Below are 25,954 nucleotides of genomic sequence, written 5' to 3'. Positions count from 1 at the left end.
GTAAAGCAGTTGTTCAACCAGTAGGAGGCGCCACAAAGTAACTGCATCCAAGACCTCTGTTTGGTTCTGGTTTCTCAAATACAGTAGAAAGAACCTCAGTTACGAATGCCTTGAGAATGGAGGTTGTTTGTAACTCGGAAGTGTTAATAACTTTGAACAAAACATTATGGTGGTCGTTTCAACAGGTTAAAACTGAACATTGACTTAATACAGCTTTTGAACCTTTACTATGCAGAAGAAAAATTCTGCTTTTAATTATCTTAATTTAAATTAAACAAGCAGAGAAACAGTTTTCTTACTTATTCAATTTTTTTTTAAATTTTCCCTTTGTTTTTAGTAGTTTATGTTTAACACAGTACTGCACTGTGTTTGCTTTGTGTGTGTCTGTGTTTTTCCTGCTGCCTCATTGCTTACTTCGATTCCAAACGAGGTGTGGGGTTGACCAGTCAGTTTGTAACTCTGGTGTTCTTAACTCTGAGGTATTATGTTTCTCAAGTAACAAAACAATAGTCAGGTCTCCCAAATGTAAACCTTTTAAGGGGAGATGTGTGGTCAAATCCTCCCTCTCCCATTTATGATTTATTCTTCTTATTATAATGTGTTTTTGAAGTATATATTAAGGATGTGGACAGGGTCAAACTCTTAATTTCTCTTCCTATTTAGTTAATTTCCACCTGGTAATCACCAAAAGCACAATTCTTACTGTACTCAGTAAGAAGTAGGTAGTTCTGCTTTTTTGAGATTTGTTGGGATAGACGACAAACCACTGACTGCGTATAACAGGAAGCATGATCTCTGTGTATGTCACTGTCTTAGGCTAATAGCGTCCTTATTATCTTAAGTGCCTCACAATCTTTAATATACACTTATAAAGTTTCCAGACGATACCAAGCTGCGAGGGGTTACAAGTGCTTTGGAGGATAGGATTAAAATTCAAAATGATCTGGACAAACTGGAAAATGGTGTGAACTAAGTGGGAGGAAATTCAATAAGGACAAATGCAAAGTACTCCACTTAGGAAGGAACAATCAGCTGCACACATACAAAATGGGAAATGACTGCCTGGGAAGGAGTACTGCGGAAAGGGATGTGGGGGTCATAGTGGATCACAAGATACATATGAGTCAGTAGTGTAACACTGTTGCAAAATAAGGAGGCATCATTCTGAGACGTATTAGCAGGAGTGTTGTAAGCAAGACACAAGAAATAATTCTTCGGCTCTACTCCGTGCTGATTAGGCCTCAACTGGAGTATTGTGTCCAGTTCTGGGTGACACATTTTAGGAAAGATGTGAACAGATTGGAGAAAGTTCAAAGAAGAGCAACAAAAATGAGTAAAGGTCTAGAAAACATGACCTGTGAGGGAAGATTGTCTAGAGAAGAGAAGACTGAGAGGGGATATAACAGTTTTGAAGAACATAAAAGGTTGTTACAAGGAGGAGGGAGAAAAATGGTTCTTAACCTCTGAGGACTGGACAAGAAGCAATAGGCTTAAATTGCAGCAAGGGCGGTTTAGGTTGGACATTAAGAAAAACTTTCTAACGATCAGGGTGGTTAGGCACTGGAATAAATTGCCCAGGGAGGTTGTGGAATCTCTGTCATTGGAGAATTTTAAGAGCAGATTAGGCAAACACCTGTCTGGGATGGTCTAGATAATACTTAGTCCTGCCATGAGCGCAGGGGAGTGGACTAGATGACCTCTTGCGGTCTCTTCCAGTCCTGTGATTCTATGATTCTATGATATTTATTCTCACAGCACCCCTATCAGGTACAGAAGTCTTCTGTCCCCATTTTACAGATGAGAGACTGAGAGGCAGAGAAATTTAGGCCTAGTCTATGCTAGAAAAGGTTTGCCTAGTATCCTACTGTAGATGCAGTTTATACTGGGAGGGAAAAAGTGTTTTTACAGGTATAGCATATGCCAGTTCACTGAGCAAAATAATCTAAATTGGCAAAAGCATTTTTTTGTTGTTGGTATAACTGTTTTGCCTGCACACAAACGTCACAGAAACATCACAGCTTAAGTGATGATATACCAGCAAAAATATCTAGTATAGACTTGCTCCCTCGGAAAGTCTGCAGTGGAGCAGGGAATTGAACCAGTGTCTCCTGAGTCCCAGACCAGTGCTTTAGCCACGGTCATGCTTTTTGGGGTAGGGATGGCTTTCATAGGGCCCATCTATGCTACGAGTACAGCTGAGCCAGGGGGCCCAAATAGAAGATGATCTGAAGGCAGGTCCTTAACTCCTGTTCCTGAAGTGTGTGAGGGCTTTGGACGTGTCTTCTGCAGGGCAAGTCTTGGCTGTATGTTTAAATGTGTTGTAGCTGTGTCGGTCCCAGAATATTAGAGAGACAAGGTGGATGAGGTAATATTTACTGGACCAACTTCTGTTGGTGAGGGAGACAAGCTTTTGACACATAGGTCAGGGAAACTTAGGGTGTCACAACTAAATACAAGAGGGAACAGATGGTTTAGCGTAAGTAGTCAACATACGTTCACCTTGAACAGTCCCTTGAAATAGGTGTTTGACTTTTTACCTATGTGATATGCACAGTGACAATCCTGGAATCTTGTCACTCTAAGCCAAGACTGTTTGTTTAGTCAGTGTGAAGTGCTGGGAACAGCTAGGTGCACAACTGAGGTCTCTTTTTGTTTAGAATATCTCCGTATTCAACCATCATTGGGATTGATGATTGGTTGCCGTCCAGTTTTTAAGTTCTCAGCCATTTTAAGCTTTTTTTTAACACTTTATGAATTATGCCTGTAGGACAACACAGGCCTTCATCTAGCATTTTGTTTTTAAATTATAACTATTCAATAACTAAAAATCACCACACTGCTGATTCAGAAAAGCATGCAAAAGTGACAGGGCTGGGGATAAAACCAGTGTATGTTAATTTCTTATACTGGGATCTTCAGGAAACACATGAATGGTGCTGGCTAGAAAAAAAATCATGCATTTATTATAAAAACAAACAAAAATGTCCCTCTTTTTTTTTTAATTAAAATTTCAGGTGGTTCCACGATGGGTCAAAAGTGGGAGAAGGGGGAGGTTGGGAAAATGTAGTAATTTTTTTTTCTAATTTCAAAATTTGATCTCATTTTCAAAATTTGAAAAGTTTAATAAACCAGTTCTACACATGACCTGTGAAACCCATAGTCCTACCAAAGAATTAGTTATTTGAGAATCGGTCCCTTATTGCCTAAGTGTTTAATTTGACATTTCTTTTAGTTAAAATTCCCTAGGAAAATATCCTTTTTAAGCAAACACATTAAACTACAATCCCAGCTAAATTTATAACTGATTTAATCCAAAACCATAAACACATTTATTCTTTTGCTGACAGAACAAAGACTTCATTTTTAGACCCACTGCTTTTAATTTATGGCTGAAATGCCTAAAATATTTTAAGGGTATCTGTGCCTTTGCCGGGAAACCTGCATTAATAGAAGTGAAAAATAAAAATGAACTGCTAGACAACTTTCTAGGTGGCCAGTTCTTGGTCAGCTCCAAAGACTGAAGATGTTCAAATCCAGAGCTTTGGTTTGGATACATCCCAAATGCAATATGCTCTTCCAGTTTAAATGATAAAAGTATCTTTCTGGTATGATGCATACTGTATCGAGCAAGCTGATTTGCACATATTTAAGGTTAAGTGCTTTTAAAAAAATATAATTTACTTTAGTAATCTGTTAATGGTTTTAGAAAGGTGTCCAAGAACTCACTCAAAACTTTTCTAAAGATGTAATAATTCTTCTGCAGAGTACATGAGACATTCTTTATTTATGTCCTTTCCCACTTTCTAATCTTAGGAAGCATTGTTGCAAAGAAAACTGATCCCAATCTGGAAGGGAAAGTGCTAACTTTGTGCAAAAAGCTGGAACAAATGGTTCGGATAAAATTGAGATAAAAGTTTTCTGTTCATGACAACCTTAGCTTTAATCTTTCTGTAACGATAATATATTGCTACTTTTAAACTCAGTTCTTGGTGCCTGTCTTGTATAACTCTAATACTTCTGCCAGGCAGTAAATATAGATATAAATATCAACTATCTTGTTCTGAAAGAGGTTTTATCTGCTGTTGGGATGGTTTTAGTATTAGGGACCTAATTCTTATTTACACTAAACCTGGTTTACACCACTCGGGCAATGTAAAGGGGTCTCAAAGTGAGTGTAAATGTAATTTACCAGAGTTGCGTAAAGCGGCCTCAGTGTAAATGAGAATCAGGTCCTAGGTTTGTAGTACCTAAAGCCTCGTTCTTATTGCCTTACACTTTGTGTGGTCATGTGCATTTGTGCATTGTGGGTATGAAATCTATCATTCCGATTCAGTGGTGGCACGCTTCCACTTTGCACAGGTGTAAAAAGCTGACGGATGTGCAAAGCAGTGGGGCATTAATGCCAGTCAAGTCATAGGAATCTCAGGATACTTCGCTCCATCATTCTGACAAAATAGGGCCACGTGGGGTTCTTTCAGGTAACTTTAAAAACTGGAATTCTGGGTAGGCATTGACATTCTCTTTGGCACTGTCCATAAGAGGTTGGACAACAGCAAGCTAGGTAGAGAAATTGACCAGAAGCCAGAGTCTGATTCCATTAAAGACACTGGCAAAACTCCCGCTGATTTCCATGATCATGTGGCGGTGGAAGAGAGATCATATTGTGGATTAGAATCACTGAGCTAAAGTAAATCACTAGGATTTAACATATTTTTGAGAGATTAATACCTTTCAAGTTGGGTCTTTCACCTCTTTGAAATCTGATCAGTAAATAGCCCTGCAGGGCATTTGCGGGGGAGGGGGGAGCACCTTGCAAACACAATAGCACACTTTTACCTAATCAGTTTTATAAACCACCTGTCATGCTGGGATCTAGGTGCCATGCCTAGACTGTAGATGAGAGTGAAAGCTGTCCAGAGGGAACAGTCAGGTCTCGTGTCCTGTTTGCAGGGAAGTTCACTATATCAGGGATGAGAGAGGAATCAGATGCCTCTGATGATAAATGAATAAAGAACACATGCGGCATGTAGATTCTTTTGTGAATTTGGAGCTAATAAAAGACGCCAGCTTGATAGTCGTAGGGTCTGAAGTCCTTTGTTTATCCTCAGAACAGGCATTCTGTGGGCAGTGACAGGGCATGCTGCTGTACACCCTCCTGCCAATGTGTCTCAATCCTGCCCTGAAGTGGCCACCTCTAGGAGTGAAAAGGAGACTTCAGTCTCATAGACCCGTTCTCACCTTCTGCTTTCTGCTGAGATTGCCAAAGGGGCATCAGTTGTGATGCAGATGCCAGCATCCATTGACAACTGGGCTGAGATCACCAGCTCATAGGCATTGAATGGTTATCAGGTGGTGGTAATAATTTATTAGCATTGACCAGAACTGAAATGGTCAATGGCCTTACAAATTGCTTTTCACTGAGACGGATATTCCAGGATATTCCTATCTTCCCTTTTTGTTTGTTTGCGCTCTGTTCAAAACACAGGCACAATTCATGTTGAATGCAGGGCATATGTGGAGGACTGGTAATGTATCAAGAACAAAAGTTGAGGGACCACAGTGCCTCTTTACTGGGGTCTGACTCATCTTGTATCAAGAATATCCAGAGTAGTTATAATTTGATTTGGAATTTGAACACCTTCAAATTTCAGAGATGCAATTTATGATTTTGTTCCAGCGTTGATTCTGTGAAGCCCTCCAGATCAGCTGCCCTTAAAAATAAATAGAAATATTGTCAATTGATTTATTCCCCTTGGAAACTGGCAAGCTTAGGCTGTCCTGGTCTGTGGGTTCTATTCCCAGTTCTGCCCAGGGGCGGCTCTATGTATTTTGCCACCCCAAGCACGGCAGTCAGGCGGCTTTCGGCGGCGCGCCTGCGGGAGGTCCGCTGGTAATGCGGATTCGGCGCCATGCCTGCGGGAGAGCCGCTGGTCCTGCGCCTTCGGTGTACCCGCCGCTGAATTACCGCCGAAACCACGGGACCGGCGGACCTCCCGCAGGCATGCTGCTGAAGGCAGCCTGACTGCCGCCCTCATGGCAACCGGCAGGCCGCCCCCTGCGGCTTCCCACCCCAGGCGCACGCTTGGGGCGCTGGTGCCTGGAGCCGCCCCTGGTTCTGCCACTAACTTGCTGTGTGCCTTTGGCATGTCACTTCCCCTTCTCTATGTCTCCATTTCCCATCTGTTGAATGGCTACGGTGATAGTTGCTATTCCTTTGAAATAAATTTGAGATCATTAGCTAGGTAGGGGGAGCTTTTCAAAGACTCAAATGGGAGTTAGGCCGCCAACTCTTGTTCACTTTCAATGGGAGTTGGGTACCCAACAACTGTCAGTACCTTTGAAAATCTCTCCCATGAGTGTGAAGAATTATTTATTAGTAGCACTGGCTTGAGCCTGGGAGCCAGTCGACTAGAGTCGATTTGAGCATCCCTGACTCTATGCGCATAGTGTTATTGAGTTAAGTGTGACGGCTGTGAGACCCCACAGGTGCACAGTATTCAGCTGCGGAATATACCAAGCCAGTTGTTGCGGTTCGTAGGGTCTGTGGGCTGGAGCCCCATGATGGGCCTTTCGCACATCCAGCCTCCGCAGATTAGAAGGGCTGCTCAGACAACTCGCTTTCTTGACCATGTCAATGCAGACACGAGGATCCTGCTGCATGATGACCTGCAGTACCTGCCAAAGACAAGATTAAAATCCTGCAACCCTCTGTGGAACCGCATCAAGACCCTTACCCTCAACTTCGACGCTGAGGCTCAATGGAAAGTCACATGGAGCGTTTCGACCGCTCAAAGCAAACAGCTTGTCATTGACCCTGCCACGGAACCACTGGGTTTTGATGCATGTCAGTAAGACTGGTGCAGATTGAGTTGCATCAGAGCATCTCATGGGAGATGTGGACAGACCTTCTTTAAATGGAAAACGAGGCAAGCACCTGCATGCAACTGTCATCACCAGGCACAAACGATGGAGCACGTCACGCCCAAGTGTCCCCTTCGTTTGGGCTTGAAGGACATTCACCAACTCACTGCTGTGGCAATGTGCTTGCTATCAAACCTAGATATAAATTGTTAGTCATTGCTACCTACCCAAGCCATATGAAAGAAGAAGAAGCTCGAGCCCGACATGGGGTATGTGGGATGTGTGCAGGCTTCCACGCATGCCTAACATAAGCCTTCTCTACATTAGAAAGGATTTGACAGTATAGCAATGCCGGCAAACCCTGCTAGTGGAGACAAAGATTTTACCAGCAAAATAATTCTTTTGCCCAAACAAAATAACCTACACCCACCAAAAGCACTTCTCAGCTGGTATAACTACGTTTGCACTGGGCCTTTCGCCAGCATAGCTGTGTTGGTTAGGGGGGTAATTTTTTTCATACTCTTGGCCAGCATAGCTATGCTAGCAAAACTTTGAAGTGTAGATCAGGCCCCAGTGTATTTCCCTTTTGGCTGGCACGTGCCCTGTTACTCCAGGCATGAGCTGAGTGCGCCAATGTGCAGAAAATTATTTTGACTAAGTTTAAAATCCCTATTGGATTTTTAGAGTGCAAATAACAAAAGGAAATGGAGAACCTGGTAAAGAAGTACATAAAGCTATAGTTGTTTTTCCATATTACATATATGTAAAATAAAACACAAATAAAACACACACACTTGCAGCTAGGTAGTATGACTTTTGTGCATCATTATGATACACATAAGTTAGAATGCAAGAAAATAATATAAGCAATTACTGTGCACATTATACCAGCAAAAATTTAAACCCAACAGCAAGCTGTCTCGGTGTGGGGTAGTTGGAATTACTGGGTGAAACTCTTTGGCTTGTATCAGAGGGGTAGCCGGGTTAGTTTGTATCCACAAAAGCAACAAGGAGTCTGGTGGCACCTTAAAGACTAACAGATTTATTTGGGCATAAGCTTTCGTGGGCAGTTCTTCAGATGCTTCTTTTCTGGCTTGTGTTATGCAGGAGATCAGACTAAATGATCATAAACCTTCTGATCTCTGAAATTATTCAACTCTGTAGTTAGTGGGTGAAATTCTGGCTCCATTGAAGTCAGTGGGAATTTCAGTGGGGCCAAGATTTCATCCAGTGTAAGTGCAGTTACAGTAATTACTGTCTGTCTATACTTGTGGTTTTGTTTTTTTGGCTGTTTCCCTACAATGGATTCTCTTGGCGCTCTGTTCTCGTGGCATAGTTGTGCGGGGGAGGGAAAGGGGCTGTGATTGTAATGTTCTTTTGTCTGGACAGGCCCTTGAGCTGCTTAAAACATGCATTTAGAGGCAGAATAGGAGGGATTTAAAGAATTCTCTCTGATTTGATCACAGTGCTAACTGTACACATAGTAACTGTATTCATAAATGTCACATAAACTGGTGAAAGCCACATGGGCTTTGGTGTGTCCAGTACAGGGCCGGCTCCAGGCTTATCAAGCAGGTGCTTGGGACGGCCACTCCGGAGCGGGGCGGCACTTTCAAGTATTTGGCGGCAATTCGGCGGAGGATCCCTCACTCCTGCTCGGAGCGAAGGACCTCCCGCTGAATTGCCGCAGATCGCGATCGTGGCTTTTTTTTTTTTTTTGGCTGCTTGGGGCGGCAAAACCCCTGGAGCCGGCCCTGGTCCAGTAATAGCAGCATTACACCTCATGGCCCACACTCTGCTCCCATTGACATCAAGGTAAATATGTAGACTCCAGCAAAGTCAGTGGCGTTACTCCAGATTAATATCAATGTAAGTGAGTTCAAAATCTGACCCATTGTTTTCAGTAAGCAACCACAGCATTAACAGGGACTGTCTTTTTGTTCTGTGTTTGTACAGCGCCTGGCACAATAGGGTCCTGGTCCATGACTAGGTCTCCTAGGCACTAAGGTAATGCAAATAAACACTTGGCAATATATAATTGAGAGGAAAGATGACGAGTGTGAATATTTTAGACATGGAAAGATGGAGACTATATTACTTTTTCCTGCATAATCAGTTTTGAGTCAACTCAGCTGCCCACCTCAGAGGGCCTGATTATAGTTAACTGAAATCAATGGAAAGGCTCCCATTAACATCAGTGGGCTCTGGATCAGGTCCTGAGTTCTTCTTGGTTTCTGAACAGATGCTGTTATGTAAGGTCAGGTGTACTCCCTGATTCCGCAGTTATAGAATTTGCCACAGAATCACCCCTTGCTTCAAAATCTAGAATTTATTGTTGTTTTGGTCCATAAAATTATGAAGAAAACCTTCCAAATGTGATGCAAGTGTAACACATGCAATGTTTTTTCTGAGTCTAAAGCCAACTTGAAATAATAAGTCTGAGACTGGTGTAAACTGTTTCCTTTTAGCTCAGCAGTTTGTTAACTCTGAAACTTAATGGTGGCAGTTGGGCGAAGTGTTTAAGGATGTGAGTAGTCCATTTCAAGTCAATGGAACCACTTGTTTAAAGTTAAGCAAATGCTGAACTACTTTGCTGAATTGAGGCCTTGAACATCAGTATTGTTAACTATTTCATGGCTGATCATTTTAGGATAAAAACCCAGCTGATGTGTTTATTCCATGATGCCAAACCACAATTTTTTAAAAAATCTGACACACAACTCTTAATTATGCTCTTCATCTATTTTTTTCCCCCCAGCCATAAATGTCTGGGCAATTTCAAAAGATTTTCTTCCAAACATCAAAAAGGCTTTGTCCCTATTAAGAATGGGCTCCTTGGGCAGTTCCTTATTTTTTTAAATGAAGCCACTGTTTTTTGGCTCCATCTTGGCAACAGACAGCATACCAAGCGCTCTCCAAACGGGTCTCCCCAATGCAAATGCCAGCTCTAGCTACATGGTCACTGCAGCATAAAGCACATAGTTCTCTTTCCAGACAATAGTTCATGACTCTTCGGTTGAAAGATGTAATGAGACTAGGGCTGCTCAGCGCAAAGGCACTGAATGTGATTCTTTGTTCAGAGAAAGCAAGGCTCTTCCTTCTCTTATGAGATAGTGGTTAGGGCAGAAACGCCTTCTGAGAAGCGGGGTGTGTTGTTTGGAAGCTGTTATCATGTGCTCTTGAAGGGGGCAGGAGGGAGGGCTGGATATTTTGACCTAAATGAGAGATAATGGACCCTGCAGTGGTTGCATTTTGCAGCCAAGTAATCTACAGTTTAAACATGCTTAATCAAATTATTGGGTAACGAGGTTGTTTTGTTCTGTTTTGGATTATACACAGAAGGACACGTGAAAGTTTGTGCCTCCATAAATCTTATTTCCAGATGCTTTGGCTAAATTTAGTTGCTTTCAGAACATTTTATCCACTGTGGGTGAGAGGCATTGTTGTTGGTTTAGTGGTTAAAACAGGACCATGAGTTAGGAGTCCTGGTTTTCTTTTGCAGCTCTGCTACAGATCAATTGTCCATATCCTTCAACTGCCCTGGCTCAATTTCCCCATCTGTAGAAGAGAGAATAACACCCACCTTTGTAAAGTGTGTTGAGATTCTCATGTGAAAGGCACTATAGAAATGCAAAGTATTTACTTGTCTAGGCACATACCACTCATTGGTGCAAAGCCCGTTAATATGTGGCCTTGCTGTTGACTGGATTCTCACCTTTTCGGTAAATGAATATTGTTGATATGGCCTATATGGAATTGACCCAATGATCCTGATCCTGCTCTTGTTGTAAGCAAAAAGTTCCAGTTGATTTTAGTGGAAGCAAGGTCAGGCCCAGTGATTTGCAAACGGTTGTGGTGTTAGTGTGGCAAATTAAGTCTTCTCCAGATCTGTTGGACAGAGTCTGGTAGAAAGTGAGGTCTTGTGGGTTTTGAGTTTGTGTGTCTGGGTTCTTCTTTGAGTTTTCTGCTGCATGTGTGGCACTGGTGATACCTGATCTTTCAAGTCCCACTGTCTGGTGCTTCGGAGATCAGGAATGTATAGTACTATGTTTCATCTTGTGACACACACACACACACACAATGGAGCGTATGAGTAAAACCAGACCTGCTCCTCACCTCAAATATACCATCCCTGCCCAGTTGTAACACCACTATGTACCAGCCATTGCCGAGTTGTGTGCACTCCCTGTAGACTACACTGACTTCCCGCTCGTTTGTGGCTACAATTCAGGGCCTGGATATCTTGGAGAGCCCTGGATAAATACTGGCCATCTCCTTTGACTGCATGGATAACTCCTGTATCCTGTCTCCAGGGATGATCAGTGTATGACACTTCAGAAGAAAACAACCCCTAATCTCTGCACACAGCATCTAGCTAGTTGTGCAATGCTGTGTTTGTGGGAAATGGAATTCCTTCCTGATGCCTGCAAGGAATCAGCTTTTGCCCTGAAGCATGAGATTTAGCTCCCTTTATCTTAGTCTTTATAACTACAGTTGCTGCTGTTAGTCATAAAATTATTCATTGTCCTCTTAAATCCAGATGCAGTGTTTGCCCCTTTGACCTTCCCTGTTAATGAATTCCCCAGGCTGGCTACACATTGCTGAAAAAGTATTGTCTTAAATTTGCCAGCTGTTAATCAAATCTGGTGACCACCTTATTCTCATGTAAATGAGACAAAGTGATGCATTGCTAATAATTATGCTCAAAGAATGTGATTGTTAGAACAAGCCCAATTTCTCTCTCTCTAATGGCTAATACTTTTCCTTCTGTCTCTGCATCAGCTCAGATTAAATTTTCTAGACTTCAAGGTTAGTTTTGCACAACCATTTTCATTAGAGAAAACAAAGGAAAAGAACAGCTCTTCTAAGCTTCCAAGTTCCATAGAGGAAAGAACGCAACTGAGGCTTACTCATAAGAAAGGCAAATTTAACTTCAAATATTACTGCAGTTTGGGGGGCAAAAGCTGATGTACTTTTAAGTTGCACATGAAGGATTTTTATGTCTTCATGCCAGGAACATGTTTATTTGGTGGGTGCAGATTACTTTTTCTTTTAAGCCCCCAAAAGATCAGTTTAAACACACACAATAAAAAGTCCAAACAGGCCATCTATAGCTATTTAAGCTGTCTTGGATGCAGCTGGCTCCAAGGAATAAGACGCCCCAGTAGCAAACAGTAAAGCTCCCAGGGAAAATATGCCAGCAATTTGTCTTTCGTAACTTTGCATATAAGAGTTGGGTAGGAGATTTTATATACGGTAACTCTGTGTTCTTGTTTAATTCAATCAAGCAAAACAAGATACTGTATATCTTGCCTATCTTTGATGAATAATGGCGAAAGTATGTTTCTTCTGCTCAAGGCCATTACCTGTGGGGGTCTGAAACATTTCCCCTGTATGGAAGGAGTCTTGCTGTCCTCTCCCGACACACACATCCTGGTATGCTCTTTAATGCTGAAACTTAATTTAAACCAAATCTTAAAAAGGAGGATTGTGTAGAGCCCACCCACCTCTGTTACACACTCAACATCTCTGACTGTTTTTGTTGGAAGCTAAAGCAGTTTCTTATGGAGAAATGGTGACTTGCGTTTATATTGTGCTTTTTAGTTTCACAGAAGCCCAGAGTACTTAAAAGCTATATGTAGCAGTCACTTCACCCCCTTCACTGAAAAGCAGCCACCTGGAACATTGCACAACATTAAACAGTGTTTTAAGACAGAGAGCGAAGTAGCATCCAATTAAACCACAGGAGAAATTTCAGCTGGTAGAATATAATTAGGCAAGTTAGAATTTGGCCAGGATGCCCGGGTTTAATCTTTTAATTTTGTGAAAGTTCTATGGGATTATTATGAGCACAGACTGTTTGATTTTACATCACATCTGAAGAATGGCACCTCCAGTAGCCCTGTGCCCCCTAGCACTGCCTACTGGGATGTCTGTCCAGAAGTGACTCATGGGCAAGAATTCTATTCACCTGAATCATCCGCACCACTTCCTGCTGCACCTTGGGGTGCTTTGGAGCTGTCCCATCCAAGTAATGGCCTGGCCTGGCCCAAGCCTTCCTAGCTTTAGTGGTCTGGCAGATTTCCTGCAATGGACAGCATGACTGCAGGCAGTTCCTTTAGTCAGGGTAGTACATGGTACTTTTATGAAAACTTTCAGAAGTACTTGGTCTATCAGCCCAGTTCCCCCTCCCGCACCCTGAACCCCTCATTTCTGGCCCTGCCTTGGAACCTGCACCCCCATTTAGAGCCCTCACCCCCTCCTGCACCCCAACACCCTGCTCTAGCCCAGTGAAAGTAAGTGAGGGTGGGGAAGAGCAAGCCAATGAGGGAGGGGGAATGTAGTGAGTGGGGGTGGGGCCTCAGGGCAGGGGCAGGGCCTCGGGGAAGGGGCAGGGCTAGAGCGTTTGGTTTTGTGTGATTAGAAAGTTGGCAACCCTACCCAGGAGGTCAGACTGGATGATCACAGTGGTTCCTTCTGTCCTTTGTATCTATGATTCTTTGCGGGGGTGGGGGGACAGAACTGTAGTCAGTTAAAAATCTCCCACAATAATGCATTCATTGGAGTTACACCCGGTGTGAGTTTGGCGCAGTATCGATCAACACTAACAAAGCAGCATAAGAAAATAAGTGTTTATGGACAAATGCCTATTTTAGGGGCTGCAGGAAATTCACATAACCTGCCCACTCATTGCTGCATTATTTGTAGCTCTACGGTATTTTAAAGAAAGTTAGTATGTGATATGATTTCCGGTGTGGTAAGCCACAGTCATTTGTTTATATTGGCTCCAAGCCAGGAAGTAATATACTTCGCCCTGACGGAAATGATAGGCATTTGATGTTGTGAATTTCCTGATGCAGCAATTGAAGATTTTTTTTTTAATTATGTTCAAAGGACGCCCTTCACATGCAAACCCTCTGAAGTAGGAGCCACTTTGCTAGAGTCAGCTGGTAACATTTGCCAGGTTAATGTCCCTCCTTGAAAATGCAGTGTACTTCCCTCCCACTGCTTCTGTACTTCACCTCTGCAGTTCCTTAGGGAGTAGCTAGCCAAGAGACAACTGAAATCTAAATATGCCTTCGCTGCTCTGAGTTTAAAGTCTTAGACAAATGAGAAAGCTTCACTGGTATACCTTAAGGTGTGAATTTAAACCAGTGTAGTTTAAAATCATGTAAAAGGCTATTTGTGCAGTTAAAAGCCAATTCAAGTTACAATAGTGCAACTTTCTGGTCTAGACAAGGCCTCAGTGCCCATCATGATGGCTTTTCCCAAGTACGGTGCTAACTCTAGAAGGCTGCAGAGCAAGACTCGTGTAGGGACTGCCGGCTTGGGGTCTGATCCTGTTCCCATTGAAACTCAGTGACAGTATTTGCATTGGCATTGCTTTAGTTAGAGATGTAGCTCATGGTGAATCACAAGCTTGCTTGTTAACATGTTCCCTACTCAGACACCAGCAACACTCACTCATGCCATAGATGTGCCAGATCACTGAGTAGCAGCTACGCTCTGCGGCAGCAGGCCCAGGCAACGAATATGGAGCATTAGAAATTTGAAATGGAAAATCTTCGTCTTGCGTGTGCTTGACAAGCTTGCTCTCCCACTCGCTTTCTGAAGGGTTAGTAAATAAGGGCATTTGTCGTATAATTGGCCCAGGACCAATGCTTGTGTAACGACTTCCCTTCCCCCGCTTGGGTCATTAGCAGGGTTTGAACACAGGACCTTTAGCATCACAGCACAGAGCTCTGCCACTCCAGGTAGCGGCTAAGAAGTTAGAATGTTCTTATCCTTGAGTGGACCTGCTGCAAGAGGGAGATGTGATACGCACATTCCCAGTCTGTTACGCTCCGAATAGCTACTAGTCAGTAAAATCATTTGCAATGCTCTTCCAAAGGGTTTGGCCAGTTGCAAGACATCAGGTTGCAATATCTGATTATCTTCATACTCTCTTGCTCCACTTCACTTCCCGCGTGATTATATTTTTTCATCTCTCTCCCCCACTTCTAGCAATCTACAATTACGAGGCTGTCCAAGATGTGGAGCTCTCCTTGCAGGTTGGTGATACGGTTCACATTTTGGAGATGTATGAAGGTAAGTCCCAGACCACCACCTTTCTATCTGGTAAAAGTTTAAATCTCTGAAACAAGTGTTTTAAAATTATATCCCCCAAAACTAAAACATTTCAATGAAAAGTTTAGGGGAAATGATTTTGTTTTGTTTTGTTGCTTCTGAAATTGTTTGTGGAAAGTATTTACCACTTTCTGACCAGCTCTAGTAGGATACAAAACTTGGATCCAGATCCAAACTTCCAGTTAAAGTCTGGTGGTGTTCGGTCCATTAAAAAGATGGGACAGTTTTGAAGTTTGCATCCAGACTTTCTCAATCTGAAGAAGCTTGTCTCAGGCTTGTCTCTAGTTTTGAAGGAGCTGAAGTTATTCTCAGCTCAAGAAATACAAGGCGTATTACTCGTTTTGGCATGTGAGCATTCTTCATGTGCTACATATTTCTCTAAATTAAATGTCTGTGTGTGTAATATGTGGTGATGTTTGAGAAAGTTCCTGTGTAATAATGGCACTTTCTTACTCTGAATCATGTTTCCCTGTTTCTTTCTGAGTTGCATCTGCCTGCTATATTGACACATGCAAAGAATTTCAATATTCGGTTCCCGGAGAGCTAGTGAATATGAATGCAAGCTGGATTCTGTTCTGCCTCAGACATCAACAAACTAAGACCTTATCTACATGGGACGTTACTGAATGGCAACCGAGTGTGCTGTAAATTCACACCCTGGCTTGCCGCTCAGTAACGTCCTGTGTAGACAAGCCTTAGTTCCAGACACAGGATCTTTCTTATCAGTGGGATGATGTCATGGATTTTCAGACCCAAGGTGCTCTTTTCAGATCTGCCAGTTAGAAAAAATCACCATTTTTTGATTTGTAAACTGAAGTGAGATATCTTGAGGGAGAAGAGTTCCAGGACCCCAGAATATATTTGTCACTTTATGGAGCCACTTGCGGCCCAATCAGCACACAGCTGCGGCCCATTTGACATTCTCAGGGCCATACAGGTAGTATATATATTATGTGGGCTGTATTCACACTGCACACAGAGAGCTGCAGATGCAGCCCACAATGGTAAATCGGTTGAGAGTCGCTCCTGTAAGTTATTTTATGACTCCTATCACCATAGCATCTGAGCTCCTTGTGTTGTTATGCAATACTTGCTGGGTATTTGTCTCTTTTAAGTACAAGGATGTTCTGTACAGCACATCACTAGCTATTAAAACTGCTTTAAAAAACGGTGCAAATGAAAATTAATACTTAGATCTTATAATACTTAGCTGTTAAACTGGACTGTCTAATATTTCTCTGCTGGGACCAGAATATAGCCAGCTATATCCTGTGAAGAGTACACTACCCATATCTCCATTTCATGATATCTCTGTTCTCTCCAAAAGCTAAAAGGCCTTTCGTGAATATAAATTGTCATCAGACTTCCGCAAACTGCGTCTATTGGGGGGGGGGGGAACATGTACAACTCCCCCCACTTTGGTATCTCCATTGAGCGGGGCAAGTTGCTTACTTAGCAATTTGCTGTTAGTGAGTTGGTCTCCTTCCACTTCTCTTTGACCTTAACACTGGAGCCAGCCAGCCAGCCTGATCTTACATGTCAAAGCAGATTATACTGCTGATGGGTTTGTTTACAGTGATGTGTGTGGTAATGGAGGAGTGTGTTTGTAAGAAAGAGTTTAATAAACAATAAAGCCAACATACGAGCCGATTTTGCAAAGAGGAGAGAGGCTTAAAGCTAAAAACAGTCTTTTTTTTGTGAAGCTGGGTGTATCCTGAACTTACAAAAAAATAGCATTTTTACATGGTTGTTCAGTTTCCTCCTTAGCCAGCTGTTAACAGTAGAGTAAATTAGTCCTCATGTTGTTTGCCATCTGCCTGAAACTGCGCGATTAGGAATTTAAACTGAGAGTGGATTGCAAATTCTTTGCGATAGGGCTTTTTAGTCTGCGTTTGTACAGTGCCTTGCACAATGGGATCCTGATCCATGACTGGTGCTGCTAGGTGCTACGGGAACACAAATAATAATTTTATTGGAAAGATGGAGGGAAATCAGGCTAGGCATTTGTGAATTATAAAGGTTCCCCCCCAAAAAGAGGGGTGCAGGTGGCTCCTTGGGGAATTCTCTTACAGATGTGGGTACCTCCTCCTGCCTTCAGCTCCCCCTGCCAACAAAAAAAAAAAAAGGTTTCAATATAGAAACTCCAAATTTTCTTTTTTCTTTTGCTGTGGACACTCTTGCAGGTCTGTGTTTCCTTTCTCTCGTGACCTCAGCTTTGTGTGTCCTGGTTTCCAGATATGTGTGTGGGTTGTTCTTTTGAGAACAACAGTGTTCCTGCAAGAAATGTCTTTATTCCTCCTGTGTTAATGCTGCGTCTGTACAAGCTGAATTACAGCTTAACAAAGGCTTTTATTTCTTTTTCTTTTTCTTTTGGTCTGAAAATCACCAGCTCTATATAGGTGCACAAGTCTCAAGTTCTATTTTACTAGGTTGATGGCTTCCCCAGAAAGGAAGCTCTGATCTGTAAAGTTTTTTCTCTGGGGCATATTAGTTACACCTCCAGTTTCCATGTGAGGGGTTGCTCTGAATCATGCAGAGGAGTGACATGAACCTGGCTTTCCCACATCCTAGTTGAGGGCCCTACCCCTAGACTAGAGTCATTTTCTTTTTCTGGCCCAATGAATATTTAATTATTTATACAAAGTGGAACAGCTCCAAAACAAGAGATTGAGAGAGAGGCAGAGACAGCCTCTGCAGGCTGCTGGTTATGGCATTCACCAGGGATTTGGGAGACTCAAGTTCGAGTCCCTGGATCCTGTTTTTTTTTGTTTTTTTTTTTTGCATGCACAATTTTTTTTTGAAAAATATCTTCGTTTTGCTCTGCTTCGGAATGGAAACAAATGTTGAAACCCTGGCATTTTTCATGAAATGGAATTCTTGTTTTCCAGCCAGCCCTGGTAAGGACTTATACTGAGTTACCAGGACGTACAGAAGGCAATTTTACCTGCAGATGTCTTTCTCCTCCTCCTCACATCTAGAAACATGCCTCATGTTTACTCCTAAAGTTGGTTCCCCCACTCCTAGTTTAGGCGATTGGAGCAGGGCTGTATTCTCTCCTCCTCCATATGCAGTGAAGGAGTCTCGGTGTACTGGGCAACCGGAGCTTGAGAGCTCTTTGTATTCTCTGTGCGTCAGGCTCCGCTCCGTCAGAAAGAGCTGAAATGCACAGTTTGTTCCTCAGCTGGGAGACAGAAAGGTTGAAGCCTGCACTTGGCTTCTTTGTATAACAACAAATGTTATCTTAATCTCAGCTGGCGGGAGAGCTCCCAAGTCATAACAATGACAGAGCTAAGCGAGTCTAGATTGGAGAAGGCCCAGGAAAAGACAGGGAGCTATGAAATGAACTAGAGGGTGATTATCTAAGACCAGAAGGCCTAGGTGCTATTCGCTCTGTGCAGAGGGCCTATACAATAAGCCCCTACTTATTAAACTCTGCTCGAGAAGGCTATATGGTGTTTAAGGCCTTGTGAGGGATGTCTGCCTTGGGGTGACATCCAATGACACAAGTCATTGCCAGTAATTAAAAAAAAAAAAAGAGGATGGAGACTTATAAATGGGCCAGAATCTCTAACTGGGAGATACCAATTCCCTGTAAAATTCCCTGCACTGGGAATTGCCTCAAGGGACAATTGACTCTAAAGGAAGGTCAGGGTAATAGAGTGATAGGTAAAACCTAAGGTCAGGCCCACCGATGCGGGGGTGGGGGTGGGGCAGGGGGCAATTGCCCAGGGGCCCGGGTGCTTTGGTAGTGGCAGCAGCTGGGAGCCCAGGCCCTATTAAATTGCCCAGGTGGGACGCAGGGCACCTAAGAGCGTGAGACTGCTCTGAGCCTTGTGCTTTGGGGGGTCCCAGGGCCGGCATGGGCTGTCCCTGAAGTGACGGATTCATCACTTCTGCCCCGGGCCTCGCCCTCACCAGGGACGGCCCTGGCCCTGGGGCCTGGAATTTCTGTCGGCAGGCCTGTCTAAGGTAGAGAGAGTAGTTATAGTGTGATTTCCCTCCCTTGGCGTTTTCCTGTGCGAGAGGGCAGTGTTAAATTGTAGGTAGGACTCCCCTGGAAGTTGGCATAAACCCAAGCTAATCCCAGCCCCTCTCTGGATGGTAAAGCAAAATCCCTGGCCTACCTCCACTTGTTTAGTGCCATTCGTGCCTTTAGGATCTGCATGTAGGACCCCAGAATAGCCCGGTGGTTTGGGCACTTACCTGGGATGCAGGAAAGCCTGGTTTAACTCCCTGCTCTGAATTAGGCAGAGTCCAATGTGGTTTCCCCAGGCTATCAGCTATTCTGGATGGGTGTCTTTCTTTGGAACAATGTACCAAGAGTCATGGTGGATTCTGCATTATTTTTAAAATCCAGATTGGATGCTTTTCTAAATACATGGTCTAGGAATGGTTGTGAGGAAGTTCTGTGGCCTGTCCTACGCAGGAGGTCAGGCAGATGATCACAGCAGTCCCTTCTGGCCTTGGAAACGCTGAATCCAGGAGCCAAAGTCCATTGGAGTTGATGGGAAGTCCCCTGTTGACATCACTGACCTTTAGATGAGGTCCTTATAGTCCAGCTTTGTGGTTTGTGTCCTTTTCCCCTTTACTAAATGGGTGTGTGAAATAACGATTTAGAAGTCCCAATTATGGCCCTAGTGAGCAGGTCTGGGTTATTGTGAAGGGTTCCCTTTTCCTACAGTGGTAGAGTCCAGCTGGAAGGTCAGAGTAATACCATCTCAGATTGCTGGGCTAGGTTGTGGCCTTGTCCAGGGTGGGGGTTTTGTCCAGTCACAAGCACCAGGGTAGCACACCAGTGCAAAAGTGATGGTCACTATCTTGGCAGATATACTGGGATTTGAACCAGGGATCTCGAGAGCTGAATGTATGGTAGCTCGAGCTGTAGCAGCTCATAAGGGGCCCAGACTGTCTAGGCAGGAGCTGTAGGGGACTGGATCAGCACAGAGGGGAACCTGCAATGCACCGTTACCAGTGGGTTACACAATCCCCTTATGTAGGCAGGACACTATTTATTGAAACTGAAATAATGCAAACTCTGGCTTATAGCACCTTGGGTCATCTACACTAGAGGTTTGCCCTGGTGAAGCTACACAATTGGCTGCAGTCAGGGCAGATCCTCTGCATAAATGAGGTCTAAATCATTGACAGAAGTTGTTTCATTGCCTACGCTGAGATGAATCTTAAAGACCTTCTGTCGTGCCTTGCTCTGCCTGTAAGCAGGACTTAGCACAGGATGGTTTATTCATTAAACATGAAACATCTGGTCAGAGCCAGTCTCCTTAGAATTTTCCTCCCTTTTAAAGGAAACACACGTGCTGCCATTTTTGAAATGTGCTGGTTAGACAGTCTGGGGGTCTCGGATTTGGCACTCCATTGTAAATCGTGAAATAAGATTTTTCTTCATTGTTCCGTCTGGGTGATCTGGCTGCACAAGTGTGCGTGCTCTTTTTGTTGAACGACCTGCTCCCCCGATAACAAGACCAGGCGAAACCCAGCCTGTTGTTTGCCAAATGTTCGCTGGTAGCTGTTTGTAATTGGGGAAATGTGCTTTACACTGAATAATCCACCAAATAGCAATAAAAAGACACCGCTTTGCATGTGCATCCTAACGCTGCTCCCTGGGTGAACTGTGCCTGTAGAACTTTTGCAGACTTCCTCAGAGTGAGATTTCACTTTAGCTCTGGGAATCTGTCCTAAGGGGGTGCAAATTCCAGTCCTGTTTGGAATCTCTTTTTCTAGCCCGTAACTTTTACCAGCTGTAGAAAATGGCAAAAACAGGGATGGAAGGGGAAAGAGCGCTCAGCTTTGGAGAGCTGGCCAAGGAAGCCTCATACAGGTGCAAATTATATTGCACTGTCTGCTTCTGTCTCAGACTTTTTGATTGCACAGGTGAATGAAGGAATCCCCTTCTCACTGCAGTGCAGTGGCTCGCAGTGTGGTACACTGTAGTGAAAAGAAAGGATGGTCTTGTGGGTAAGGAAGTGAACAGGGACTGAGGAGGTCTGGGTTCTATTCCCAACTCTGTCCCAGTGTCTCTGTGTAACCTTGGGTGAGCCACTTACACTGTGAGCTTCAGTTCCCCATCTGCAAAATGGGCACAGTAATACATTTCTGCCTCTTCCCCCCTCCCCACCCCCAGCACTTTGTCTGCTTCGCTTGTGTAGTTTGTAAGCTCTTTGGGGCAATGTCTATATATGTATAGCACAACTGAGTTCCAGTCCTGTTTAGGATCTCTTAAGTGCTACTGTTACACAAATAAACCTAAACTTACAAAAATAAACGTTTAGATGAGAGGTTAAAAAAAAAATCTCATGGCACTTTTTGTAAGTTAACCCCTGTATCCTGCAAATTTCAACATTCTACCTCCTTACATTTTCCTGTGGCATTTTCAACAGGGATGCCCGTATCCTTTTCAGCTTCTGTCATAAACTGTTAAATAGCACACAGCAATACCATGTAACAGCTGCCCTATCGCACCCCAGGAGTGGCTGCATTTCAGTGGTGGATGACATGAGTCCAATATATCTCATTTTATTATAGGGTCCTTTATCAGCTTTCGGGAGAAAAGGCACTCTTTCTATATAAAAGTATTTTTATCTTAGTCAAATACAACTATCCAAATGAATAACAAATGTCTGGGCAGAGAAAGAGTGTGTGTGTGAGAGAGAAAGAGAGACTGATGTTCTCTCCTTTCCCTTTAGTTCTGGCATGAAAATCCTCCTTTTCATCCTAAAATTTATCCACTGTTATCCTTGCAAAGGGAATAAACTTGAGGGAAACACTTAACTACTCTACCATTTATCTGAAGCTTCTAGACTTGTATTTGAAAAAAACAGAAAAGAAACAAACAGCTAAAATGACCATTGCCACGAGCACTTGTTCACTGCAAATGATGAATAAAGTTATTTTATGCAGTGTCATTGTAGCCATGTTGATCCCAGGATATTAGAGACACCCAGGGCCGGTTCAACCAGTTAGGCAAACTAGGCGGCCACCTAGGGTGCCTAGTGGTTGAGGGCGCCTAAAAGCCCGCTCAGGTGAGGAGGTGGAGTAGAGGTGAGCTGGGGCGCGGGGGCGCGCCCGCAGTGCGGGCGCATAGGGGAACCGCTCCTGGCCCCAGATCACCTCCACTCTGCCTCCTCCACTGAGCACACAGCCCCCGCTCTAAGTCTCCTCCAATCGGTGCCGCAAGCCTGGGAGGGGAGGAGACAGAGTGGCGCTGGCGTGCTCAGCGGAGGAGGCGGAGCCGAGGTGAGCTGGGGCGGGTTCCCCAGGCGGGGTTAGCTGCCGCGGAAGGGGTGGTGTTAGCTGCCGCAGGGTGGGGGGCTCCCCAGGTGGGGTTAGGTTCCGCGGGGGGGGCGGGGTCTCCCCAGCCGGGGTTAGCTGCCGTGGAGGCGGGCTCCCTGGGCGGGGTTAGCTGCCACGGAGGGGGGCGTCTTTCCGGGTGGGGTTAGCAGCAGAGGGGGGGTAGCAGCTGCGGGGGGTGGTGGGCTCCCCAGGTGGGGGGTGGGTTAGCTGCCATGGGGGGGGCGGGGTTAGCTGGGTGGGGGGTGGCTCAAGGTGGAAGTTTTGCCTAGGGCGCAAAACTTCCTTGCACCGGCCCTAGAGACACCTGGCATTTTGCTGTGATACTGGGAGTTCCTTTCCCAGGCCCGAAGAAGAGCTCTGTGTGGCTCAAAAGCTTGGCGCTCTCACCAACAGAAGTTGGTCCAATAAGATATTACCTCACCCACCTGGTCTTTTGAGTAATGTTACTGAAAGTTAGAACAGAATTCTGAAAAGATCAGAGGGTGCATTGGTTCCAAGGATGAGTGGAGAGTATGAAGAAGTGCTGGAATATCGCTTTATGTAATAATTATATGTAACACAGCCCTTTCGTGCCATGATTTCAAAGTGCTTTAGAAGGTGGCTTAATATCACTAAGTTCATTGTACAGATGGGGAAACTGAGACATGGAGGGGTTAAGGATTTGAGCCAGAGCAAACTGGAGTTGCTGGAAAGAGTCTCATTGAGTTCACTGGGCTTTGGCTCAGGCCATAAATAGCTCCCACTAGGCTGTTCAGTTAATTATTGATGAAGCTAAGAATAGAATCTAAATCTCCTCATTCCCAGTCCAGTACTTTATCCATTGGACCATGTTTAATGTCTAATCCTATTTTTATCCAGTGGAAGGCTTGGTACCTTGCCCCACACTCCCAGAGCTTCTGGAATACAGAGGATTTTGTAACCGAACTTGACTGATTTTACAATTACTAGAGAAATGGGCTAGATTTGCAAAATCTGGACTTCTCTAAAGTTTGGGTGTGGGAGCAGGGTGAGCATATCCAGGATTTTGGCCGAGACCTATCTCTGCCAAGTATAAAAATACTTCCACAAATGCTTTTCGACCCTCTTCCCTTTGTTTGGTCACCTACTAATCCCCCGCCCTCTTGTTGAGCTCTTTGCTGGCTGGGTTATCTGTACGTATATCGGAGTGTAAGCTCCATGGGGCAATGACTTTGTCTGCCCTGATGCCTCTGAGCACCACTCATGCCCTGTAGATAATAAATACCACTCCAGCTCCCCTAAGAAACAATAGCAACATTTGTGTGTAACTTTTAAATGTCAATGCAAGCAACAACCAAAACAAAACAAAATGCCTAAGAGCTGTGTGCTAGGAAGTTAGTAAAGATGAGAGCTGAGGAAGCAGAATCTTTTGACCTTTGGACTAGTTATTTTAGGGGTAAAGTAGCATTATGAAAAAAGGCAAATTTGCCCATCATATTGCAGAAATGTGAAGCTGGAGACAATGTTTGCAGGTCAATGTTTAAAATAAACCCGGTTCTGTAGTTGAAAGGACACTGTTGTGATTTTTATTACATTAGCTTCTGGCGATCGCCATAAATGGACAAGACAAAGGGTGGGAAACTAAAAGTACTAGTCTTTCCATTTGGGGAACAGGCACACAGTGTAAAATGGTTTGCCCAAGACATCTGTGTTAGAGCTGGGAATAGAACGCAGATCTCCTGAGTCTCAGGCCAATATCTTAATCACAAGACTGTCCTTCCTCTGCAGTGATTTAAATTTCCCACTTGCTAAGTAAGGCTCGCTTGAGAGCAGCAGGACAAAATACACTCATTCATTCATACACTTGCCTTCCAGTCACCTTGAAATTAAAATGTTGGCTGAACCCCAAGTTCTAAAGAGGGAAGAAATGTTCTTCTAAAAGTGACAGACTTCTGGTCTGCAAGAGCCACAGCTATTACTCTGTAAGTGATACTTCCCTGGAGCTTGTCACAAAGGCAGTAAATAGGAATAATATCTCTATCTAGGGCAAATAATTTGTTGGTGTTTTTTTCCCTTCTCTCATAAAAGTGAAGACCCTTTACTCATTTTTCTTTCAGTCTTCCTTCACAGAAGGATTTCACATTGGTTGCTGGGCAGCAGGGAAAGGAATGTGTAAACATAAGACTCAAGCATCATCTACACAGAGAATTGGGTTAACACCCATGTGAGAAGAAGGGTGGTGTTAGGGTTAAGGCCGTGGCGTCAAAAGATTCAATTCCCAGCTCTGCCACAAACTTCCTATGTGACCTTGGAGATGTCATTTTATCTTTCTATGCCTGTTCCTCATCTATAAAATGGGCATAATAATACTTGTGTTCTCTTTCCCTTTGTCTATCTTGTCTCTTTAGATTGTCAGCTCTGTGGGGCAAGGAATCCTTTTTGCTACATTTATGTACAGCCCCTAGCACAAAGGGGCCCCAATCTCAGTTGGGGAGCTACGTGCTACCATAATAGAAATAATAAGTACTGCAACTGCTGAAGCACAGTTCCAGCTAAAGGAGCAGGCCCACTGTGTCATTTCATAGTAGGAAAAGCCACTCTTCTTTCAAGTTCAGCCTTATTTTAAGGCCCATTCCCACTGACCTTGTTCTCACTGGTGGTACCACTGGCTTCAATGGGACATCTGAAGTGAGCAAAGCCAGTAGAATTTGGCTCATGAATTATATGTGGTAAGAACAACATGTGTTGCTAATAGCTTTGCATGTTTAATTCCTGTATGTGAAGAGTCATGGTATTTCTGTTGTTCCTTGGCAGGTTGGTACAGAGGATACACCCTCAGGAATAAATCGAAAAAGGTACAACATTATATTTTTCAATAATAGTTATTTTTATGTGTTACATTTTGCCAGACCCTATCCAGCATTGTAATGCCCTGTATTCCTGTGGTCATTTGATATATGGATGATAGGCTAGTGGATACATCTAAGTGCAGATCCCCGAATTCTGAGGGTGGTGACACCAGACTACTCCACCCTCAGCCACGTAGCGCATAGTTCCACAGTTGCATCATGGTCTGGGGGGAGAGAACTCTTTCCTATTAGGAAGCTCCCTGGAGATCTGGTCAAGGTAGGGTGACCAGATGTCCTGATTTTATAGGGACAGTCCTAATTTTTGGGTCTTTTTCTTATATAGGCTCCTGTTACCCCTCACCCCTTGTCCCGATTTTTCACACTTGCTGTCTGGTCACCCTAGGTCAAGTTGACCTTTGTATTTGGTTACCATGGTGGGAGAGGGCCTTTGATGCTGAAAGCCCATCCTGGGCTTCATTTTGCAAAGTGGTGAGCAGCCCCCCCCACTCCCACTGACTTCAGCCAGTGTTGCAAATCCTCACACCTTTCAGGAACAAACTCCCCTGCAGTCGGAAGGGAAAAAAAGACTGGAGCCAAAGCAAATTGCTTCTGGATTCTATTTATCTTTTGACAGCCATTCATCAGCATATCTGAAACCCTTTTAAACTGCTCTGCTTTTCCTTTCGACTTGAGTTTTCTGGGGAAGACAATGTGAAAGCACTATTTTAATTGAAATTTAGATGTCATTTATTACCAGGCCTTGTTATTTGGCGTGAAGATAAAATTTGGTTGGGCTGCAAATTGAAGAAGCAAATCAAAATCAAAAATCAAAAATTCAGCTGCAGTTTTCA

The 25,954-nt window shown here is 43.8% G+C and overlaps 1 protein-coding gene across 3 annotated transcripts in view; it reads left to right on the top strand.

Annotated features, from left to right (window-relative positions):
- DOCK5 (dedicator of cytokinesis 5) overlaps nt 1–25,954 on the top strand; it is a 147,727-nt gene that overhangs the window by 15,120 nt on the left and 106,653 nt on the right. For 2 of the 3 annotated variants that reach the window (XR_005593551.1, XM_039522200.1), the window contains exons 2-3: nt 14,866–14,949; nt 25,069–25,109. Coding sequence is in view for 1 of the 3 variants with exons in the window: in XM_039522200.1 (XP_039378134.1) it covers nt 14,866–14,949; nt 25,069–25,109 (125 nt within the window). In the remaining 2 variants the exon portion in view is untranslated. Of the gene's footprint in view, nt 1–14,865; nt 14,950–24,897; nt 24,984–25,068; nt 25,110–25,954 lie in introns of those variants that run through there. The other variant, XM_039522201.1, reaches the window with a different exon arrangement.

This window comes from Mauremys reevesii, linkage group 2 (assembly GCF_016161935.1).
Source record: "Mauremys reevesii isolate NIE-2019 linkage group 2, ASM1616193v1, whole genome shotgun sequence".
NCBI classification, from domain to species: domain Eukaryota; kingdom Metazoa; phylum Chordata; order Testudines; family Geoemydidae; genus Mauremys; species Mauremys reevesii.
This window is presented reverse-complemented; position numbering and strand designations above follow the sequence as displayed.